Below are 24,263 nucleotides of genomic sequence, written 5' to 3' on the forward strand. Positions count from 1 at the left end.
CATATCACAGAAGTATAAATAACCAATGTAATCCATTTTATTGTTTATGTTCCAAAGAGCAGCATTTCCCCTCAAGGATCAAGATAAATCAAGGAGTCAAGTGCATTGTTTTGGAGACACACGTAAGATCTCAGTAAGTAACATAAACAAGTGAGTCATGTGAATCACTTATGGTAGGCCACCATCAGGGAGAGGAGGAAAGAGGCAACTTGTCAGAAGCAGATGGACACACTTACTGCAGTGTAGAACTGAACACTCTGCGGACAGAAGCCAGCAGCAACTCTGGTGAAACTTGAGCAAGCCTGTCCAACAACAACTTCAGCTGTTTTCTATATTCTACAAACATGGCTTCATCTTCACCCTATGGTATTTTAAAAATTCCATTAAGAAACTTAGAAGACCTTAAGACACACAAAATGGTGAGTTATCATTAGTTCTTTATATTTACAAATTTAATACACTTTTATTTTTTCATAAATATTTATTTATGTAAGAAAACGCAGTAGTGTTTCCCCTCCTGCTCACAAATAATTATTTCCCAGCCCTAGACCATGAAAGCCTAGAGCCAGAAACAGCACAGGGAGGAGGTTAAAAACAAGAGTCATTATAGAGAAGAGAGTGACTGAGGGATGATTAGGCGAACACCAGACAATGGAAGGCTTTGGAAAACAAAAGCAGAAGTTCAAGCCACGATGGGTTTACACAGGGCTTTATGGGAACCTTAGCACCTTATGTATACTCTTTGTATCTTACTGTCCACTGTAAGAACTGTAATAATATCACATGATAAAAGATACTATATGTAATGAACCTGGCACTTTGCAAGTGCATGGTGTGTTGGTGATCATCACCAGTATCCTCGTGTAGTCCAGTTTCTGAATGTCTGAAGTGGGTAACAGAACACGTTAGCACACAGCTAGACAGTACATGCCATTACTGAGTCGCCAGAAAGCACTCATGACTCTTGTGACTGATGGAAAGCTGACTTATGACAACCCTGGAGAGGACTTTAACCACAACAAGCCCAGAGACAGTGAAGTGCCTCACTTCTACTCTCCCGTAGACAATTACAATCTGAGGTCCACCAATTGGGCCTCAATTTCTCTCTTATTAAATATAAAGTGAAATATGATCACGAACAATACTGTCAATGTCTTACAAAGTTCAGTGCTACAAAGTGTCCTTAAAAAGGTCATTTTCAAGAATCAGAGGACAAAATACAAAAACATGAAGAATTATAAGTTTCCATTAATCTAAGAAGTCGTCAGTATAAACAAGACTAATTTTTAAAACACTTCTTGTTTTAAAGGACTCTAAGATACTCACAACTTGAAATAGTAATCTGATGTGGGTACATAATAAAATTAAAACTGTTTTCTCCTCAATCCAAAATTCTTACCTCATTTTCAAAGTTATATTCTTCATCATAGGTTAATTTTTTCATAACGGCCAACATGATTGCCTAAAATTAAGAATAAAGTCTTTTGTCAGTCTCCTCTAATTTCATGTAATCTGAAACTAGGCTGTATTTCAAGGCAGACTGCAGATACAGAGTCTACTATTGGTTTAAAAGAAGCAAAAAGAAGTCAGTTACCTCTACATTAGCTTTTTGTTGATCTGAAAGCACTGTAAGCTGTTGAAAAGAAAGCAATCATTTATTAGGTTTCCTGAAGTAATACTTGCTTATTAAAATACTTTTCTTAGTATCTTTTCAAACATGCACACAGCTTTTCTGGAGGGCAGTTTGATAGTAACTTTCTATATGTGAAATGTACCTAATCTAAAATCTATCAATTTCACTTCTAGTAAGTAACTTGGCATACAGGCAAAAACATGTAGATAAACTTGAATTTTAAAGATACTTATAAATGTACTCAGCAAAGAAGCAGATTACAGAACAGCAAAGTATGATCTCACCTTGTTTTTAATTAAGTTAGGCCATAAAAGCCTAGAAATCCACTATGAGATACAGTGGGATTACCAATAGTGATTTTAACTTTCATCATACCTTTTCACATTGCCGAAAATTTCTTAAAGTATGCATGCAGAAACATGTTATAACAGAAGCTAAACTCAGTTTCAAAAAATATTATCTTAAGCTTGACTCAATTCAACTAAATCAATGTAAATAAAGTAGGCATAGCTCTCACCTAATGTCATAATGAAAAGTTATTAATTCTTTAAAAGGCTACATGTATAATATATGAGATTCATACCTTCTACGTTTTAAGTTCTACTATTGGCAGCAACTCTCTGGAGGAAATTTTTAATTATTAAAAACTTCATAAGAAATGATGCATATGTAATTAAAATAATATCTTTAACAAAATTTCTACTGTATTGAAAAACAAAGACAGGGGACTTCTCTGGCAGTCCAGTTAAGACTCTATGCTCCCAAGGGAAGGGTACAGGTTCAGTCCCCCAGTCAGGGAACTAAGATGCCACATGATATAAGGCCAAAAAGAAATAAACACAGATTAAAAATAAAAGAAACAACCTAAACCTATAACTAATTCTGAAGCTTTTTAGTCTAGTGAATTTTAGAACCTGGCCATTTATGTTTTCCAGCTAAGAAGTTTAAAGGAAAGAAAAAAGATGAAAATATATTCATAATTAACAGTAAATATCACTAGAGTAGATAACTGAGTATCTTATTTTCATTTTCCTGTATTTTTCAATTCTCTATGGCTTTTCTATATTATCTACAACAAAGACCAACATAAGGACTTACCTGTTTCAAAATATGAAGATAATCATAACAAAATCCAATAATGTTAGAAGAGATGTCATCATCCTCATGAATTAGGAGCTGCAACATCAGCGCCACCTTTGTTTCAATAGCTTGCAGTGCCTCCTGAGCATTCTTGATATCCCCATTTTTAATTAATTTAGTCCAGCTAACTATCAATGACTGTCCCATTCCATTGACCAGTTTAGAAAATCTGGCCAGGAAGTCAACATCTTCTTCCTACAAACAATACAGATCTCAATTTAAAACCAACTACCTGAGAGGAAAAACTCTAAATTTTAGAATGGATCAAGTGCCAATTATAGTAGTCAATTTTAAACTAATATTAGACATTAACAATACTACCATTTTGACTGGGAAGTTTTAAGAGTCTGAATTCTTCTAATGTTATTATCCACTAACTCTCAAAATAACTATCTTTAATGATTACAGTCATGTAGACATTGTCAAATTATAAAAGTTTAAAAAAAGAGATCTGTGGTTTCAAAACCTTCTCTGTAAATTGATGAATTTAATAAATACCTTCTAATAAAGTTAATGCTGCCATATTATGCTTTGTGCCACTATTTACAACAGTCCTTTCTGACACTATTTAATTTGAACCTCAACTACATCACAAAGAGATAAAACTGCTATTAAAATAACTGCCTAAAGTTAATCAGCATTAGTGTTAGAACTCAAAAATCAGGTTAATTTTCATTAATTATCCTTATGATGTTCTCCTACAGAAAGAGTTTTTAGCTTCACCATTTAAAGTTTTTTAATAAAATAATTATTAGCAGTGTAACTGACCATACTTTGATAGTGAGGAAAATACCAGAGATGTACTCCTGATATATTAACAATACAAAGACTTCTTAGTAATTCTTTATCACTGTCACAGGTAAAATTAAAAGTAAAAACCTTCAAATTCAGTTTCTAAATTATTAATTTACCACACTCACTTGAGCCCTAATTCTGCTGAGGCTAAACTCCAATAGCTCAAATGAATATGATAAAAATATAACATTTATAATGGAGTCTAATTTAGGTCAAAACGCACTGCCATGCTTCTTAAAGTGTGGTCCATGAAGAGCAACAGCACAGCATCACCTGAGAGGCTATTAGAGAGCACAAAAGTAAGTACTATCCTAGATCTTCAAGTTTAAGTCTGATATAATCCATGGTCAAGGAAAATGTTACACATGACATTACGGCTTTCTGGACAGTGTTTCACCATTATAAGCTCAAGGAAGTTTCTAACACTCAAAAACAAAAATAAAGAAAGAGGAAAGTATATTTAAATTACTGCCTATCCTAATTTGTTCTAACAATTTTCAAAACCTTATACATAAATTTACTGACCCGGTCAATGCTGAAAAACCCAGCAGACTGTAACACTTGACACAAAGATTCTACCAGTTTCATTTTATCAACAGGATCCATTCCTTTATTTACAATTTCAAATAAACAATCACAGGCTTCTTCCCGTAGAACTTCTATTGACATATGACCTAGCAGCATATTTATAAACCTGGCAATGGAGAAACAAAAATTCTTACAATATTTTCAAATTCATGAGCTTTATACACTGTATTATGCAGGTTCATATTCTTTAAACATAGATGTACTTACCTATCATTGGCTATAAGGGATAAGTCTATCCAAGAGACATAAGCCCCAACTACTTCAAGGCACTGGCACGTCACTTCTGAATTGGTATACTGATAATTTTGCAGGATTTGGTACCATGATTCCACCAAGTTCGGAATGCACTGTTCCCTCATGGTATCCTTTATGAGAGTATTCCTACGAGCCTCCTAAAAAAAAAACAAACCACATATACAATCAGATTACCTCCCAAGATAATGTTTGATATCTGTATAATAGTTGCACACAGTATTTTCTCAACACTACATTTCCCGACTTGTTAACACATTCCCTGCCAGTATTTCCTATTTATCTGCTCTAAAATCATAACCTGTGATTCTAACTCTTCCTTCCATTTTACTTAGACATAATTTATTAAACACAAACTATAAAAAAAACACTGCTTAGAAATTTTAACCATGTGATAAAAGTTATTTCTCAGTATTATACAAACATACTTAAACTATTTAAGAGAACAGCAATAATGTAAACAATACTGTGTATAAATGTCATATTTAACATACAATAACCTTAAATCGTCAGACATATTTGAATTAAGCTATTTCCATTGTGTTCTTTAAGAAAAAGGAGAAAGTTATATTGGGTAATACAGAAATAGAGAAAGACTAAGGTCATGGCCTATGTGACTATCTGAGGATACAGAAGAACCCAGCACAGGTACATAGCAAGGCTTTTTCCTCAGTCAGCAACTATAAAGTAACAGTAAATATAGGCCACATTTCTCTACAAATTCATAGGAAAAAAATCAATTTGTTTATTTCACTAGAGGAAGTTCCTGTCTGGTTAAAAAAAAAAAAGCTAAATGGTCTAATTTTACCCTATACCTGGGGAAAAACCCCCAATTTAAGTTCCTTTGTAAAACAAAATTCAAAATGTTGAGCAAATTTGTAAGTATTCCTAATAAAGTTTTATCAAAAACAAAAAAATTCCTTCTTGATCCTTTCATTATGTACCCATTATCTCTTGCAATATCTAAATTAAAAACTTATTAATAAGATGTTACTTGCCTCTGAGGTGTGAACCACATCACGATCCACCAACTCTGAATCAATAGCCATGAGAATTCGGAGGTACAGATCCACTCCCCTTGGATTTAGGTCCACTACTGAGAGAATGTCAAAAAAAAACTTGGGCCATTTAGTGAGATATTCTGTAACAAAAAGCAAGGCGAAGACTTGGGCAGCTTTATTTCGTATGAAGGTCTTCTCTGGTTGGGGATTCAGCATCTGACAAACAAGAGATACAGTTCATAAAATTAAATGTAAATGGAAAAGATTCAAACATTGTTCTCCTATTTATCATTAATAGGCAAAATCCCACTAAACTGCACCATGGTCTACAACAGCTGTGTGGCAAATATGCTTGAGAATTACCAAAGTATTAAAGTTTCATGGGCAGAGTTTTAGTAGTTCCTATAACCTTTTCTAAGAAGAAAGCAAATTCAATGGTTTTTCTTCTAGCTGCTTGCTCTGTAAGATAAATAAATACTCTAGCTACACAACTATTTTAATATGTTAAGATTAGCTAAAATTAATGAAAAATAAAATACTGTGAATAAAGAACTCTATTGGCTCCTTTAAAAAGGGCTCTCTGTGAAGAATCTGTTCCAGGAGGGCTCACCTTAAGTGTGAAAATTGACTTTTGTCTAGTAGTTAAAATAACATTCTAAAACCAAAAGTTTCCACCATGTGTCATGGAAAGAATGACAGCTTCTATTACTGATATAATTTTAAGTTACTGCTAAGTTTTTATCACTCGTAATCTTCAAAGCCAGCACTTTCTAAAAGAGCTACATGATCAAATGGAGGATAAATGAGTGACATTTTTGAGGTGAAGTTGCAAACTCTTCCAAAAATAAAAACTGAAATATCTGGCAATTTGAGGTATTAAATGTAAAAGCTACTATTTTACCTGAGCTTGAAGCCAAGATACGAGCGTCTCCCTAATTAGTTGTTGTTGAACAGTAGTTAGTTCTGAATATCTGTTCAAAATACAGAATAATGGTAATATTTAGTGTATGTGGTTTTTAAAAAGTAATGGCCTCTTATATTTGAAACAGAATTTGTATAGCAATTACCTAAAATTCCCTATGATAAATTGGTAATAATTCTCATTGCCACTTTAAAGACAGGGGTGGGAGTGGCTGGAGGGGTATCAACATTGATCTTCGTTTTATCTGTGGTCCAAAACAAATTTCTCAAATGAAAATAATGGTCTCAGGTCTGTGATTTACAGAATAAATCAGGAGGCAAACTAAGGATCCCTGGGGCAGCAATTCACTGTCTCTGCTTAAATTAGGCAGGGGTTTTTGGAAAAGTCAGTGGCAACCCACTCCAGTGTTCTTGCCTGGGAAATCCCATGGACAGAGCAGCCTGGCGGGCTACAGTCCATGCTGTCACAAAGAGCTGGACATGACTGAGCGACTGAACAACAAGGCAGGGGCTCTAAGCGCAAGTGCCAATACTGCCACTCAGCTTTAACAGAGTGGTCATGCAGTGATGCAGGCGTGGTGTTGCCATATCTCTTCATTCTTTCCCAGAGAAACTGGGATTTAACTTTTTCCTGTGTACTGACTGGATTCTTTTATGCAGCCAATGCATTCGGTATTTTTAAAACACCTTGGGGTAAATCAAAACATATTTCAAAGCTGGATATGACACATAATGTCAATTTACAGCCCATGTTATGATGTGCCCAAAGAGGGGAAAAGTTTCAAAAATAGCCTCTCCCCACAAATCTCAGTGAGAAAAGCCATACTTGTATTTAACTTGATGTTCCAGTACTTGAAAGCAGAAAAACTTAATATGATCATCACTGAAAAAGAAAAAAAAAAAAAAATTAGACAAGGAGAATATGAATTGGGGAAAACAAATCAAAGGTAAATAGCAATGAATAACTCAGGTGAAAGTTTCTCAAACCAGACCTTTGGCTTATTGCTCTCAAGTGTTACATTCACATCCATTTGTAAGCTAAGAGAACTTTATATATTCAGTAGAAATCTGACAAACAGAATAATCCCAAATTAAGATTCACTTTAAGTATATACAGTGCTTTGCAAATAGAGAGCATTCCCCTCAATTCAAGATGTTAGGATTCCCAAAGCAATTCCTACCTTTTATAACAGAAAGGATAGATGTAAAATGACATAACAGTAGAACAGCCAGAGACTCAGTCAAGTCAGAGATGGCCATCAAAGTCATACTTAAACTTAAAAGTTCTATTGCAGCAAAATCCAAAGCAAGAGAAGTCTCCTAGACTGGCAGTCCAGCCCCGAAATTCATATAGAAAACCAGGTTACAAATATATTGCCTTAGGGATTCCCTGGTGGTCCAGTGGATAGGAGTCTACACTTCCACTGTATGGGGTACGGGTTTAGTCCCTGGTTGGGAAATTAAGTTCCTGCATGCTGCATGGCGAGGCCATTCAAACAAAAAAAAAAGAAAGAAAGTAAAAACAAATAGATGACCTTAAAAAGGGTGGGGGTAGTAAAAATCAATATCCATCCACTGTCTACTTCTAACTGTCTCCCTAGGAGTGACAACAGAGATGCAGTGAGCTAGCTACAAGCTCTGACCAAGTCCCTTTAATGAACAACAGTGTTCTTTTTAGACAGTTAGTTTGAGTCAGGCATAGTCAAGGAACGATTTTTCATATACAAAGCTAACTATAGTCAATGTAAGAATGGAGGTATTGTCTTTATTCTGACTACATCCCTTAACCCCTCCACCAAAAAAAATTCGCACTTAAGAAAATAAAACCTAATTTTTTAAAGTTTTTTAAAAAGTTACATTTAATTAGCATCTTTTCTAAGACCTTAGGGTTTCTATTCTTATCATGGATTGCACTGAAGCTTTAATTATATGACTGAAATTTTTCACTCCAAATATAAACTACAGGGAGCCCTTAATTAAAAGCCAGCCCTCATTTACTCTAAGACATACAGATGTTTTTCAAAATTAACTTTCACTAAACTGGAACACTTGCTTTCAGCTATAAAATGCAGTGACTGATACTCCCAGCATGCAAGAAACCTAGGCAGGAATTCTCACTGACCCCTATAAACTTATTTACACTCTTACTAGTAGAGTTGTTGTTTACAACTAGTCAGTGTGCTTCCCCCAGTCTCACTAGGTGCACCGTACTTCTTTTATATGTAAGTAACTTAATTAACTACTATATAAAATAATGCAGTGAGTATGATGAGTTTCTATTTTTGTGAAAATTAAGTTGAATGCTTTAGAAAGAGTTCACAGAAAGTCACACTGCATGGGAGAAAAAAACTTTGTACATGTGTATTGTGGGCCAGATAACCAGAAGACTTGGAGATGTGGGAACAAATAAATAAAAGGTTTAGAAAGCCACATTCACTGTTCTTCAATCCACTACAGGGACCCAAAGCAGAAATTGGAGAGGATCAATTATGGGGCAATTAATATTTTCAACATTAAGAATCACAAAGTGATTGCGGCACATACACAAAGAAAAATTGTTGGTCCAACATCAAAAGATTAGGAACTGAATGTTTATGCACTAAATTAAAAATTAAGATAGATAATTTCTGATTACCTTCTTTACCAAGTTTTTAGAAAACCAATCATCCCTCCTCATCATAAGAAAATATAGAAATTTCTACTGTACTATATGCCAGCTGGAATCTACTATTAGGAACTCAGAATAAGGCAAAGAAAGGATAGTTTTAATGAAAAGTGAATTCAGAATTGGCCAAAATTTTTAGTTTATTATTTTTCTCGTTCTACATGGAATAGTTTTTTAAAACTAAGTCATAAGTGTTTTTATGAAAGCCTTTTTCAAACAGATAAATAAAACAATCCTGCCAAGTTCATAAAAATTTAAAGTCTTCTACAAGTTATGCAAATTTTGCTTTGATTACCTGTATGTCCTCTGAGCCAGAGCTTCTGCACACACCTGCCAGGCATCTGGGGAAATCTTTAACTGTTCAAAATAGGCCAAGGCCTGTGTAATTGCAAAGCAGAATATGCATTTGGAACAGTCAATCTCAATTCTCTGCCAAAACTCAACAAAGTTTACTGAGAGTAGCAAACCAACTACAGTGACTTAAAAAAACAGCTAAACATTGAATTCAGGCTTCTGAGTAGGTGCAACTGAATGATTATTCCTAGGAAATAGGTTAAGTAGAAAACAAATTCCATCAGTTGGATACTTCTGACTTGTTTCCTTATGGGAAAGGAGACAACACAAAAATGCCCTGCAGACCTCACTGGGTTATTAGAAGAATCAAGAGAAAACACTCCAGCGCTCTGTCAAGTGCTAAACTCCTGAGGTACATGCAATTTTAAAATGGGATATAAAGAATACTTTTCCTATTTAATATCAAACATGCTATTAAAGAAGTGACTACCTATAAAGGATGAAATATATTCTGTATTATCATTTGATCTACCATTTAACAGAAAAAGAGAATTATTTCCATTTTTCAACTGCATCAGTAAGTTTCCTAAATGGTGAGATTAAAATCAGAGTTCAACTGCTTGATATGAATTTTAGGGAAGTACCAAATAACTGAAAAAGTCAAAGCTTTAGGGAATGCATTTCTCATCCCTGTATTCATGAATTCTGGGTCTTGTTACAGGAGCAAGTATCCTCTAGAACAGATGCAGCACCAAGTCCATAGCCTATCTACCACTGTTGGGAAAACAGGGGTGACTCATATTCTTCCCTTTGTATGCTGCAATGGAGATCAATGACAGATGCCAGTTTCACATATGACAACAAACAGTAATCTCAGTAACTTGCAAAAAATCTCTCAGTCAAGAAAATAACACATAATCTCTAGAAACACTGCTAAATGAGTCTGAAGCAATTAAGCACATACCTTGAAATGAGTTGAGGAATCTAATTTCAATTAGCCAATATATATATATATTTTTAAATGTGGTTTGTGCCTCATCAATGTTGTGAAAACAATTTTATCAGTCTTGATCAGCAATTTAAAAAGTGAAACAGAACAGAGATATTAGAGTGCACTGCACCTAGCAAGAATAACTATTATTTTGTATGACTTGTTTTACTTATGTGTGTAAATGTCATATATTCATGTGTGTACATACATACATATACATACACATATACTGGGTCATGATATAAAATTATTTTTTCCTTTGGGTGAGAGGTTAAAAAAAATAAGTTAGAGTCCTTGAGCCACAATGAAAGATCTCACACAACTCAACAAAAGATTCTGCTTGCCACAACTTAGACCCGAGGCAGCCAAATAAATGAGTAAATATTCTTATTTATTTTATAAATATACGTATATTTTAAAACCTGCAATAATAATGGAAAACTACTGAAATGGCAGTCCACTCCTGTATCTTTGCCTGGAAAACTCCATGAACCATGGAGCCTGGCATGTTATAGTCCATGGGGCTGCAGAGCTGGACACGACTGAGTGATTGATGCGTGTGTAGTTAGATGATGGTTTCCTGTGTTACACAATTGTATGCACGAGGAAATGAGTTTTTATATGTTGTCTCAATGGCTGTTCCCACTGAGAGAGGACCAGGTAAAAGAAGAGAGTAGATGAAGATCACCAAATACTATCGTAAGGGTAAATAATGGCTGCCTTTAGAATTAAGATAATAGGAGCTCAAGCAGCAGAAAAAAATCTAGTTCAGGTGTCTAACAATACTTATTCCATAGAGCCTCGAGTTTCCTTTAGGAGTATCTCAGGGGCCAGGGCAGGGACAAGTTTGAAGTCAGTCTTGCAGACTGTATTACCATTTAATAGTTCACTTACCAAAACAGGTGGGGGAGATGTGATTCAGCTGCTGGAACTGTCACTAAGTTTCAAGCCAAAGACAGATATTCTATTTTTTTTAGTGATAATAACTTGAAAATTTTCAGTCTTAACTATTCTTTGCACTCTGAATCCACATGATACTAGCATTTAAACAACAACAACAACAACACTGTAGTAATGATGAACAAGTCAGTTTTCATCACCCAGTTCTGCTATCTCACACCTTTCTAATGCTCTACTGTCTCTAAGTGTCAACAGAGGCAGTTCAGTTACTTAGTGCCCAGGTAGAAAACAGAGAACTATAGACAGACAACTGGGAATCAGGGTTGGCAATCATTTATCTTATTACAAAACTGAATTAAGTCCCTACTACTCCTCAATTCCAGGATCAGGACTATCAGAACTTACTTTTCCTTACAATTCCTTATTTTTCATTCTAATTATTACTCGGGTTGGCTTAATGGAGTATCAGTTAGGGCTGGATCTGGATGTGTAACATATGCCTATGACTGATAGAACCCATTTTTATTGCTGAAAAACCTAACTTCTATAATATTAAAACCACTGTTAATGTACTAGTTTTACTTTCTGAAAAAGAAAATCATAGCACATTAAAAAAAAAAGTTCTGATGGTGGAATTTTATTATAAAACAAACGATTTCAAAAAAGGAACATAAAAAATAACAGAGAAGCTTATTTAATAACTAAACTAATAGTCAAAAGCTATGTAACACCAAGCTAAATGAAAGGTACAGATTTATTACGCTTCAACTATGTTCATGACTAAGGGTTTGAAGGTAGGTAGCTAAAGCTCCCATGAAAAGAAATATTTGTCCATATACACAAGACACAGACTTTTAATGACTTTTCATGTCCTAACCGGTTTGATAGGTATCTTGTAATTAGCTATTTAAATCTCAATTCTTGTCATTCACCTCTATCTGGAAGGCTGGTTACTTCTTTTAACAGCAGAGAAGTACACAGTACACAGTACTATCCTGGAAATCCCTGCAGATTTTTTTTTACTATTTAAAAAAATTTCTGTAAAATTGTTGACTTTTATATTTTGTAAAATGTTTTATATTTTATATTTTGTAAATTGTTAACTTCATTTAGCTCACTTATAAAAAAATATCTTTTGCTACGAGAGCAGAAAGTAAATGACTCTTCATCCATTTACCTTATACTTCAACCCACCCACCCATCTTTAAAAAACTTAATTACAGGCTTGTTCTTTAGATTCTTCTTTTATCATTCAGCCATGATTACAAGTGTATGCTACAATATGTTTAATTGTTTATACTTACCCAAATATCCCAGTACCTCATAATGGATTCTTTGTCATGTAATCATTTTATGTAACCTGAGACATGGTATATAATACCTGCTTATTTACATGTCTGCCTGATTGAAGTAACAATATTGTTAACTACCACTAACATGAGGGTTAAACAACTTGTTTAGACTAAACTAAATCAAGCAATGGAAAAACATCATATGTACGCCTGCCATTTTAGCAAAGTCCCTTGAACAATACTTTGCATTATAACTTTCAAATAATTATAATGATGTGACATACAGACTTGCCTTAAATTACAAGAGATTTTAATACTGTTGTTAAGCCAACTACAGAGAAAATAGATCACAATCATTCACTGTTTCTGTATTCAGAATATAGTGAAATACCTCAGATTTGTTTCTCTGCTCATTTCCATCCAAATTAAACCTTCATCAGATTCGTATTTTTGATTCAAGCCCTCTAATGAAAATGTTTATGTAACATGATTTAAAAAATGATTAAGCAGACATGACTTACCCTTTGTCTGAAGTCTGAATCAGCGTTTGGATTTAGACCTAGGAGAGCCTGTTCATCCATTCCCGCTGCTATACTTGGAGTCTTCTGATTACAATAGGCGTGCCCTCTAATCCCACAGAAGAATCCACAAACATCTGTACACACACACACAGTTGGAAGAAAAAAACACTTGATAAGCAAAATAGATGCTTATCCTGAATACCATTACAAGCAGATAACATTATAGGAAGACGTTTAGGAGTTCAAAGAACTTCCTTTGAAACAATCCAAATTACAAGTATAGGAGCCTGTCTCAGAAGAGTGGGTCTGCTAAATAGTCCACTAATGTGTAATTTCTAAGGTATGCCATTAAGGTTCTCAAATTTCTTTTCTTCAAGATCATCAATAAAGTATAGAAAGTAATTATTTTTACTTGAAATAGTAATTTCAATTTCTATTAGTAAATTTCTAAATAGTACATTTCTAATTTACGTTGTTACTATCTCCAATAAAGTGCAACTGTGCAACCACATTATGTTCAAAAAGAAATACAAATTCAGATTATGTTGCTGTCAATTTAACACTGACTGCTCTTATTTAAGAACTTTTTTTAGTCTCTGGAAAGCACTGCACTTTCCCCACAATTCAGAGTCTAACATTTTCGAGTAAGAACATGATCAGCCCCAAAGGCAACTTGGTTTCTGATAAAATGTGTATTTATTTGCAGAAATAAAGAACAAGCTCTACCTGAGGTAAGGAGGCCTGGTCTTACTACTCTTAAAAGGCAAGAACCTGGGGGTGGGGTGCACAGGGGGTGATGAGGAAGGGGGCCACAGCCTTTCATGGGAATGGTGAGGCCAGGATTGGATCCAGGTTAGAAGATTCTTACAACAACATGCTTTTCTGTCTCCCCCTGGTTCTGCCCAATAAGTCAGAATGTGTTCTGAGAGCCTTGGAGAAGAAAGCTCAGCTGCTTCTCCTATAGTTAAGGTCATACTTGCAGATTACATCAAGGTAGTGTAACTCCCTACTGCCCTCAGGATTAAGATCCACTTTTCAATGACTGTAACCATTCTGTACTCTAACCATGCAGGACAAGCGGTAGTCTACCTTTCATCTTTGCACACATTGCTCCTTACTTGGTTAACCCCTGCTTGTCCTTCAGAACTCAGCTTAGAAGTCACTTCTTTCAAGAACGCTTCTTTGACCCCTACTGTTCAACTCTCCCAAACTGGATGAGATGCCCCTCCAAGTGCTGATAGGTTGTCACTGTCTGCTTTCTACTTTTCCCTCATTAACCTTAAACGGAAGGAGTGACTGAATATTTGTCACTATGTTCCTAGGACATAATATAACATAGATTTTGGATTCGCAAAGATTTGGATTGGCACTCTAATCTTACTTTCAAACTGGGGCCACGTGGATAACTACAAAAACTGAGAGAGCCCTTTCTGTGAAATAGGAAAAAAAAGAGCACCTGCCTCATAAAGCAGTAAAGACTTCAATGAGACAAGGTATGTAAAGCATGACCGGCACATAGTGGGCCCACAATTCATAATTCATCGTATCACACTAGAAAAGTGCCATTTTGAACAGATGGAAAAACAAAGGCATTGTTAAAATTTTGATGACCATTCCCCTGAAAAATGCACACACACAAAGAAAACACTATCTGAACTTCTATGAATCCCAGATCGAGAAATTCTGTAAAAGATTTCTTGAATATGGCATGGCTTTAGGGAAAATTTCATAAACTTGGTCACTTTGATTCTATCAAGGGAAACAGCAAGCGGTACTAAGGAAAAAACATTGCAAATAAAATCTAAGGAAACAAACTTGTTACAGTTGTCAGTAGAGAAAGAATCTCTCACGGAGAAGGCACTTGGATAATAACAAGCAATGGTAAATCACCTACATGTACGCAAAAAAACCTGAAAAGTTATAACCTGTGCAAAAACGTGACAATTTTCCTAGCAAAAGGTTGTGCATGAACACATATCTAACATGGTATAGCGGTGCAGGCTTAAACATTTGTTACAATAAGATAAACCCTTCAATTACTCATCTAGCAAATGTTCTGCGGGAAGGCAAGCAAAATACTTAAAATATTAAGCCCTAACTTTACTATGGATACCCATGAAATCAAGAATCAAACCATCTGGAAAAATTCCACTACACCTACTGAACACTGTTCTTCAGTTCCAAGGCTGAATCTTTTCAGCCTTATACCACCACGCTGACAAGTCGCTTTAATCAAACGTAACTTCCCCCAGTAACACTAATTAGCACGTTCAAAAAGTAATTTTTTTTCCTGGTTATAAGGAAACATCATGTTTCTCTACTCCTGCAGAATTGTGAGGAAGGGAAGAGCAAAAATGGCGTGTCCGTGCTGGCAAATTACTACAGAGAAATAATACTTTTTTTCTTTTTTGTCCTGGGACGGGGTGGGGGTGGGGATCAAGTTTGAGATCTCTGCAGTTGAAACTGCTGATACGCTACAACTATTACAAATGGGCTTAGCCACTTTTACTATGTGGGGGCCACAGGCGATGGGGGCCCTCCGCCGGCCTTGCCCCTTTCCTTCCCCCGGATCCCTCCCCTAAAAGAAGCCTCGTGGCAATTGGAGTGATGAAACACCGGGCAATGAGCGGCCACGCACAGGGGACGCAGTCCGCCGCAGCTCATACTACCCCGACCCAGGCAGCCCAGCCTCCGGGCGCACCGCCATGGAGAGCCCCCGGCCCGCACCCTCTCCAGCATGGGGGCTTCCAGGGCCAGTCTTCCCGGCCAACTTCCCCGCAGCCTCGCGTGAACCGAACTGGGTCCGAGTCCCGCCCCAAGCCCCGAGTCACCTTCCCTATCACTCCATCCCGCCTGCCCGCCTGCACTCCCGAGGGCCGGTCAGTGGAGCCGCGCCGCAAGCAGGGAGCGAGAAGAGCGGCCCTCGTCCTCGTCACCGTCGTCCTCCGCCACGGCCGCGGCGCTAACGCTGGAGACGGAGCTGGCCGGGGCCGCACGCCTCTCGCTGCTCTGCGTCTCCTGGCGCCTTTTCTTGCGTGGCGCCGGGCAGGCAAGCTAGCAAGCTGGCGGGCGGGGTTGGCGCCCCAGGAAGGATAAGAGAGTGAGGGCCGGCTAACGCCGCCACGGCCGTCGCCGCTGAGTCAGCGCGAAGCGCGCTCCCCGCGTCGGTGCCGCGCGGACCAAAGCCAGCAGCCTCATGGAGAAGGCTGAAGACGGCCCGGGGGCCCGGACCGGGAGCCTACGACTCCCAGCATGCAATGTGCAGGCGACGCTTCCGGGCGACGGTACGCACACGCGCACCGGGCGGTCGCCGGGAGGCGTGGTCGCCGGGGCCTCTGGTGCATGCCGGGATGGGGCTCCGGCCGAAATTTTTCGCGGCCGTGAAGTCTGGTGCGGCGTCTGCGCTGGGGCGAAGATCCGTAACCATCCCCCCACACCCCCAAACCGGGCCTGGTTTGCTTCGCATGTTACTTAAAGACTTGGGGAGGTAGTTGGTAGGTTAGAGAACGGAGTCCCGGAGAGCTGCCTGTCGTGGTCCAAACCACGTGTGAGTCAGTTGTTTAATTTCTCTTTTATGATCCCACAAGTTCCCGAGCGTGAGCATCCCCCGACGAGCGCTGAAAATTTTTTGTCAGTTTAAAGGTACCAGTATTTTTGTCATTCGTGAAAAGATACTGTTTACTTCGTGTGATACTGTTACTTGGTTTATTCATTCACTGATTAGTTTAAAATACTGAATAGAGATAGTACAGGCTCAAGCTGCGTACGTAGATTTGGATCCCAGCTCGCCCCAACCCGTTACCCCGCTCACTTATTGTTAACTTCAGTTTCAGGCACGTTACATAATCTTATCTGTGCTTCAGTACGATTTGACTTCTCGCTCAGTAGTGTCCAACTCTTTTCACCCCCATGGACTGTAGCCCACCAGGCTGCTCTGTCCGTGGGATTTTCCAGACAAGAATACTAGAGTAGGTTTCCATTCCATATTCCAGGGGATCTTCCCCGCCCAGGGACAGAATCCGCCTCTCCTGCATTGGCAGGCGGATTCTTTACCACTCAGCCACCTGGGATGCCCCTGTTTGCTGCTAAGTCACTTCAGTCGTGTCCGACTCTGTGCGACCCCAGAGACGGCAGCCCACCAGGTTCCCCCGACCTTGGGATTCTCCAGGCAAGAACACTGGAGTGGGTTGCCATTTACTTCTCCAGTGCATGAAAGTGAAAGGTGAAAGTGAAGTCGCTCAGTCGTGTCCGACTCTTAGCGACCTCATGGAGGCTCCTCCGTCCATAGGATTTTCCAGGCAAGAGTACTGGAGAGCGGTGCCATTGCCCCTGTTAACTCATCAGTAAAACGGTGTATGCTAATAGTACCTACCTCAAAGGCTGTGAGAATTGAGTTAATACTTATGTTTGACATACAATAAGTGCTCTGTATTTAGGTTTCATTTCTGATTGTTAAATATGTACTAAATATAGACTAGGTTACCCTCAGTGGGACTACCATGAAAAAGAAAACCTGGGAGAAGGGAATGGACAGAAAAGTAGAATAAAATTAATGTTGACTATGCCAAAGCCTTTGACTGTGTGGATCACAATAAACGGTGGAAAATTCTGAAAGAGATGGGAATACCAGACCACCTGACCTACCTCTTGAGAAATCTGTATGCAGGTCAGGAAGCAACAGTTAGAACTGGACATGGAACAACAGACTGGTTCCAAATAGAGAAAGGAGTACGTCAAGGCTGTATATTGTCACTCTGCTTATTTAACTTCTGTGCAGAGTACATCATGAGAAACACTGGGCTGGAAGAAACACAAGCTGGAATCAAGGTTGCCGGGAAAAATATCAATAACCTCAGATATGCAGATGACACCACCCTTATGGCAGAAAGTGAAGAGGACCTCAAAAGCCTCTTGATGAAAGTGAAAGAGGAGAGTGAAAAAGTTGGCTTAAAGCTCAGCATTCAGAAAACGAAGATCATGGCATCCAGTCCCATCACTTCATGGGAAATAGATGGGGAAACAGGGGAAACAGTGGAAACAGTGTCAGACTTTATTTTTTGGGGCTCCCAAATCACTGCAGATGGTGACTGCAGCCATGAAATTAAAAGACACTTACTCCTTGGAAGAAAAGTTATGACCAACCTAGATAGCATATTCAAAAGCAGAGACATTACTTTGCCGACTAAGGTCTGTCTAGTCAAGGCTATGGTTTTTCCAGTAGTCATGTATGGATGTGAGTTGGACTGTAAAGAAAACTGAGTGCCAAAGAATTGATGCTTTTGAACTGTGGTGTTGGAGAAGACTCTTGAGAGTCCCTTGGACTGCAAGGAGATCCAACCAGCCCATTCTGAAGGAGATCAGCCCTGGGATTTCTTTGGAAGGAATGATGCTAGAGCTGAAACTCCAGTACTTTGGCCACCTCATGCCAAGAGTTGACTTATTGGAAAAGACTCTGATGCTGGGAGAGATTGGGGGCAGGAGGAGAAGGGGACGACAGAGGATGAGATGGCTGGATGGCATCACGGACTCGATGGACGAGTCTGAGTGAACTCCGGGAGTTGGTGATGGACAGGGAGGCCTGGGGTGCTGCGATTCATGGGGTCACAAAGAGTCGGACATGACTGAGCGGCTAAACTGAACTGAACTGAGCCATATAACAGCTACATTTATTTTGTGACCTGCCCCGTGCAAAACACTGCACCAAGCATTTTATATATAAAGTATCTTGAGTCACTTTTGCATCACATTTATAATTTACTTGTTCAAAATGTCAGGCTAGGATTCCTGTTCTATTTCAGTGTATCCTGGTGCCTAGTACCACCCTGTAGTTACAATTCAATAAGTGAATCATTGCATGGATTCTTACATTAGCTGTGTGGGTCAACCACTGATTATGGAAGTTCAGTACTAATCCTGGTCCAAGTGGCTCCAAAGCCTATATTCTGTTCAGTATATTCCACTGTATCATCCTAAAGAACTTCAAGAATAGCAAGAAGAGATAAGAAAGCCTTCCTCAGCGATCAATGCAAAGAAATAGAGGAAAACAACAGAATAGGAAAGACTAGAGATCTGTTCAAGAAAATTAGAGATACCAAGGGAACATTTCATGCAAAGATGGGCTCAATCAAGGAGAGAAATGGTATGGACCTAACAGAAGCAGAAGAGGTGGCAAGAATACACAGAAGAACTGTACAAAAAGATCTTCATGACCAAGATAATCATGACGGTGTGATCACTCACCTAGAGCCAGATATCCTGGAATGTGAAGTCAAGTGGGCCTTAGAAAGCATCACTACGAACAAAGCTAGTGGAGGTGATGGCATTCCAATTGAGCTATTTCAAACCCTGAAAGATGATGCTGTGAAAGTGCTGCACTCAATATGCCAGCAAATTTGGAAAACTCAGCAGTGGCCACAGGATTGGAAAAGGATTCATCCCAATCCCAAAGAAAGGCAATGCCAAAGAATGCTCAAACTGCTGCACAATTAACATTCATCTCACACGCTAGTAAAGTAATGCTCAAAATTCTCCAATCCAGGCTTCAACAGCACGTGAACCATGAACTTTCAGATGTTCAAGCTGGGTTTAGAAAAAGCAGAGGAACCAGAGATCAAATTGCCAACATCTGCTGGATCATGGAAAAAGTAAGAGAGTTCCAGAAAAACATATATTTCTGCTTTATTGACTATGCCATAGCCTTTGACTGTGTGGATCACATCAAACTCTGGAAAATTCTTTTTTTTTTTTTAATTTTAATTTTTGTTTACAATACTGTATTGGTTTTGCCATACATTGACATGAATCAGCCACGGGTGATTCATGAGTTCCCAATCCTGAACCCCCATGGAAAATTCTTAAAGAGATGGACTACCAGAACACCTGACCTCTTGAGAAACCTGTATGCAGGTCAGGAAGCAACAGTTAGAACTGGACATGGAACAACAGACTGATTCCAAATAGAGAAAGGAGTCGTCAAGGCTGTATGTTGTCACCTTCTTATTTAACTTATATGCAGAGTACATGATGAGAAACGCTGGGCTGAATGAAGCACAAGCTGGAATCAAGACTGCCAGGAGAAATATCAATAACCTCAGATATGCAGATGACACCACCCTTATGGCAGAAAGTGAAGAAGAGCTAAAGAGTCTCTTGATGAAAGTGAAAGAGGAGAGTGAGAAAGTTAGCTTAAAGCTCAACATTCAGAAAACGAAGACCATGGCATCTGGTCCCATCACTTCATGGCAAATAGATGGGGAAACAGTGGAAACAGTGTCAGACTTTATTTTTGGGGGTTCCAAAATCACTGCAGATGGTGACTGCAGCCATGAAATTAAAAGACACTTACTCCTTGGAAGAAAAGTTATGACTAAACTAGACAGCATATTAAAAAGCAGAGACATTACTTTATCACAAAGATCCATCTAGTCAAGGCTATGGTTTTTCCAGTAGTCATGTATGGATGTGAGAGTTGGACTATAAAGAAAGCTGAGCAGCAAACAATTGATGCTTTTGAATTGTGGTGTTGGAGAAGACTATTGAGAGTCCCTTGGACTGCAAGGAGATCCAACCAGTCCATCCTAAAGGAAATCAGTCCTGAATGTTCACTGGAAGGACTGATGTTGAACTTGAAACTCCAATACTTTGGCTACCTGATGCAGAGAACTGACTCATTTGAAAAGACCTTGATGCTGGGAAAGATTGAAGGCAGGAGCAGAAGATGAGATGGTTGGATGGCATCACTGACTCTATGGACGTGAGTTTGAGTAAACTCTGGGAGTTGGTGATGGACATGGAGGCTTGGCGTGCTGCAGTCCATAGGGTCACAAAGAGTCAGACACAACTGAGCAACTGAACTGAACATTTTTGAGCATTTATTATGTGCCAGAAACTGTTCTGAGTGTTTAGACATTAATCCTCACAACAACATGCCCATTTTATAGATAAGAAAACAAATGAAAAGTAGCAGAGTTGGGATTCAAATGCACACAGTCTGACTCTAGAGTCTGTGCTTTCAACCCCTGTCTCTCAAATGAAGGTTCATTAAAGGATGATGACACTGTGGAACTATTGTACTAGTTCTTCCTATAAATATGCTGAGGCACCTCTCTTATAACAATAAAATATTGTTTCTGTCCCATATTTCCCTTTTCTTACAATTGCCAGAGTACCTCAAAGAAGCATAATGGATAACATTTATATATTGCATTATGGATTATGGTATGTCTCCATATAACTTTTCTAATTTGTTCCTTTTAGCTTGTAGGGATGGAGCAGATATCATCATCATCATCATCATCATCATCATCATCATCATCATCTTTAATTTACAGTTAAGGAAACCAAGGTCTATTTTAAGTAACTTACCCTAAGTCACATGAGGCTTTCCTGATGGCTCAGTGGGTGAAGAATCCACCTGCAATGTGGGAGACACAGGAGATTCAGGTTTGATCCCTGGGTCAGGAAGATCAGATCCTCTGGAGGAGGAAACGACAACCTACTCCAGTATTCTTGCCTGAAAAATCCCATGGACAGAGGAGCCTGGCAGGCTACAGTCCAAAGAGTCACAAAGAGTCAGACGTGACTGAGCGACTAAGCACACGCACACACCTAAGTCGCATAGGTAGTAAATGTATTAGAACCCTAAATTCTTGAATCTAGGCTTCCTGTCTTCAGGATACCATACATTTTTGCCTACACTTAATCCTCCAGTCTCTCACTTTTTGTAACATATTTTCTATCCTCAAATCATTCAACTGAAACTTAAAATTATCCAACCCTGTGACCATTTTTATGAATTTACTTCTATTTTTCCTTTGACTATTTCCTTTCTCCTTGAAATTATCTCCTCTCTTAACTTTGACACTGTGTTATCCTCAAACTCTTTTATTTCATTTTTCTGACGACGCCTCCTACTTTTATTCTCTTACCACATCTTCCCCAAGGCTGCCTTCTTAGCTACGTGGCTTTCTGTTTTCTGCCCTTGCTCTCAGTAATTATTTCCACATCTTCAGCACTCATTTCTATGAAGATCTCCCCTTCTCTACCTCTGGTTCTAAGGTTTTGTACTCTCATCTTGTGTTACAAGACACACATCTCAACCAGTACACGAAGTCTAATACATCCAGAAACCAAAGTCGAGATCTTCCCCACAAAATACATCTGACTCCTGATGTGGCCCTTTCTGCCAGTGCATCCAGCTCCTCAGCACAAGTCAGTGCTCCTGGGATCACTTCTGTTGCTTTCACGTCCAATGACCCAGTTCAGTTTCAGCATAGCACTATCACATCTGTCCTTTCTGTTCCTTTCCTTGTTTCCTCTGTCTGACATTAGGCTTTCAAAGGTTCTCTGCTGGATTTACTGAAGGAAACTTACCCATTACTTGAAAGTTATCTTCAGGTGGTAAGACTGCAGGTGATTTCTGTTATGTTTCTTGTACCTTTTTGGATTAAAACAATTTTTTTCCCACAGTGAATATGTAGTACGTTCTTAAAAAAATTTTTTTTAAACTGACTGTAATAAAAGGGAAAAAAGGAATAGTTTCATTGACTTTGAGAATTTATTGAATGCTATCTCTCTCATGAAGAGACTCTACATTTCAGCAACCAGGTTTATTTAATCATTTCTTTGATGTGCTTTTTTTTTCATACCTCTCATGTCATTAATATATTTTTGTTTTGTATTAAATTTGTATGGTTGTCTTACTCACCTAGTAGTCAATTCTTGAAGACTGAAAATAAGTTCTTTCTGATTCTGTTTATGGATAACAGCTTCTCAGTATTTGTGACATGTATTGAATTGAACCCAAAATAATATAATGTGAGCTGATAAACACTGAGTTGTGTCTCAAATTTTCTTCATCGCAGTGCTTATTAAGCCTAGCGCCATTGTTGCCAAAGCTCATTTGCAATGGGCTTCCTGCCAGAGAAAGAAGTTGGAAAATAGGTCAGGTGAGCTGTCTTTATTGGGTTCTAGTTCAATCATTGGTTTCTTTTATAGGAAGTGGGTGTGATGCAGGAAGCCTGAGGCAGAACAAGAGCACTGGGGCATTATTTAGTAAAAGAAATGTTTGCTTTAATCTGCTTTGGATGGTTCCTTAGACTTAATTATAATGACATGTCTCCTCCATATTTCAGTTGATTGCTAAATGTTGCAGATAATTTAAATGGTCAGTATCTGTTAATACTAAGTAGAAATACCAAGGGATTCCTAATTCAGACATTAAAAAAATTCAGCTTCTATTTACCTATTGCAAACTTCAAGTATCTCTCTTTACATACTGTCTGTCCTTATTTTCAGGTTGAGAGGTGGGAACACTTAGGATCCTAAGAGCCATTGAAGGGTACTTCCAGTTTGAAGTCCTTACAGGGTTCTTATGACCGGTGGCCCACTGCTCACTTCTCCACCGAAAATGCAACTAAAAAAAGAAAAGGTAAAAATTCCATTCTTTTGTTTGTATGTTTGTGTATGTAGATTATATTTTTGTCTTGAGCTATAATCTAAAATGTAAAAAGTTAGGCTTAGTTCAGTTCAGTCGCTCAGTCATGTAAAAAGTTAGGCTGAGTTCAGTTCAGTCGCTCAGTCGTGTCCGATCTTTGTGACCCTCTGGACTGCAGCATGCCAGGCTTCCCAGTCCATCGCTAACTCCCGGAGTTTACTCAAACTCATGTCCATAGAGTCAGTGATGCCATCCAACCATCTTATCTTCTGTCGTCCCCTTCTCCTCCTGCCTTCAATCTTTCCCAGCATCAGGGTCTTTTCAAATGAGTCAGTTCTTTGCATCAGGTTGCTGAACTATTGGAGTTTCAGTTTCAGCATCAGTCCTTCAAATGAATATTCGGGACTGATTTCCTTTAAGATAGACTGGTTGGATCTTTTTACAGTTCAAGGGACTCTCAAGAAGTCTTCCTTAACACCACAGTTCAAAAGCATCAATTCTTTGGTGCTCAGTTTTCTTTATAGTCCAACTCTCACATCCATACATGACTATTGGAAAAATCATAGCCTTGACTAGATGAACCTTTGTGGTAATCTCTCTGTTTTTAATATGCTATCTAGATTGGTCATAACTTTTCTTCCAAGGAGTAAGTGTCTTTTAATTTCATGGCTGCAGTCACCATCTGCAGTGATTTGGGAGCCCCCAAAAATAAAGTCTGACACTGTTTCCACTGTTTCCCCATCTATTTGCCATGAAGTGATGGGACCGAATGCCATGATCTTCGTTTTCTCAATGTTGAGCTTTAAGCCAACTTTTTCACTCTCCTCTTTCACTT

At 38.4% G+C, this 24,263-nt stretch overlaps 1 protein-coding gene across 4 annotated transcripts in view; it reads right to left on the bottom strand.

Annotated features, from left to right (window-relative positions):
• XPOT (exportin for tRNA) overlaps positions 1–24,263 on the bottom strand; it is a 173,350-nt gene that overhangs the window by 24,375 nt on the left and 124,712 nt on the right. Inside the window, exons 1-12 of one of the 4 annotated variants that reach the window (XM_005680222.3) lie at positions 21,358–21,377; positions 12,994–13,127; positions 9,291–9,373; positions 7,157–7,213; positions 6,311–6,380; positions 5,407–5,625; positions 4,364–4,548; positions 4,094–4,262; positions 2,732–2,968; positions 1,595–1,633; positions 1,400–1,462; positions 237–361 (exon numbers count right to left, since the gene is read on the bottom strand). In XM_005680222.3, coding sequence (XP_005680279.1) covers positions 237–361; positions 1,400–1,462; positions 1,595–1,633; positions 2,732–2,968; positions 4,094–4,262; positions 4,364–4,548; positions 5,407–5,625; positions 6,311–6,380; positions 7,157–7,213; positions 9,291–9,373; positions 12,994–13,053 — 1,307 coding nt within the window. In that variant the 5' untranslated portion in view covers positions 13,054–13,127; positions 21,358–21,377. Of the gene's footprint in view, positions 1–236; positions 362–1,399; positions 1,463–1,594; positions 1,634–2,731; positions 2,969–4,093; positions 4,263–4,363; positions 4,549–5,406; positions 5,626–6,310; positions 6,381–7,156; positions 7,214–9,290; positions 9,374–12,993; positions 13,128–15,824; positions 16,218–21,357; positions 21,378–24,263 lie in introns of those variants that run through there. The other 3 variants (XM_018047990.1, XM_013963896.2, XM_018047992.1) reach the window with 3 other exon arrangements.

Source organism: Capra hircus, chromosome 5 (assembly GCF_001704415.2).
Source record: "Capra hircus breed San Clemente chromosome 5, ASM170441v1, whole genome shotgun sequence".
NCBI lineage: Eukaryota > Metazoa > Chordata > Mammalia > Artiodactyla > Bovidae > Capra > Capra hircus.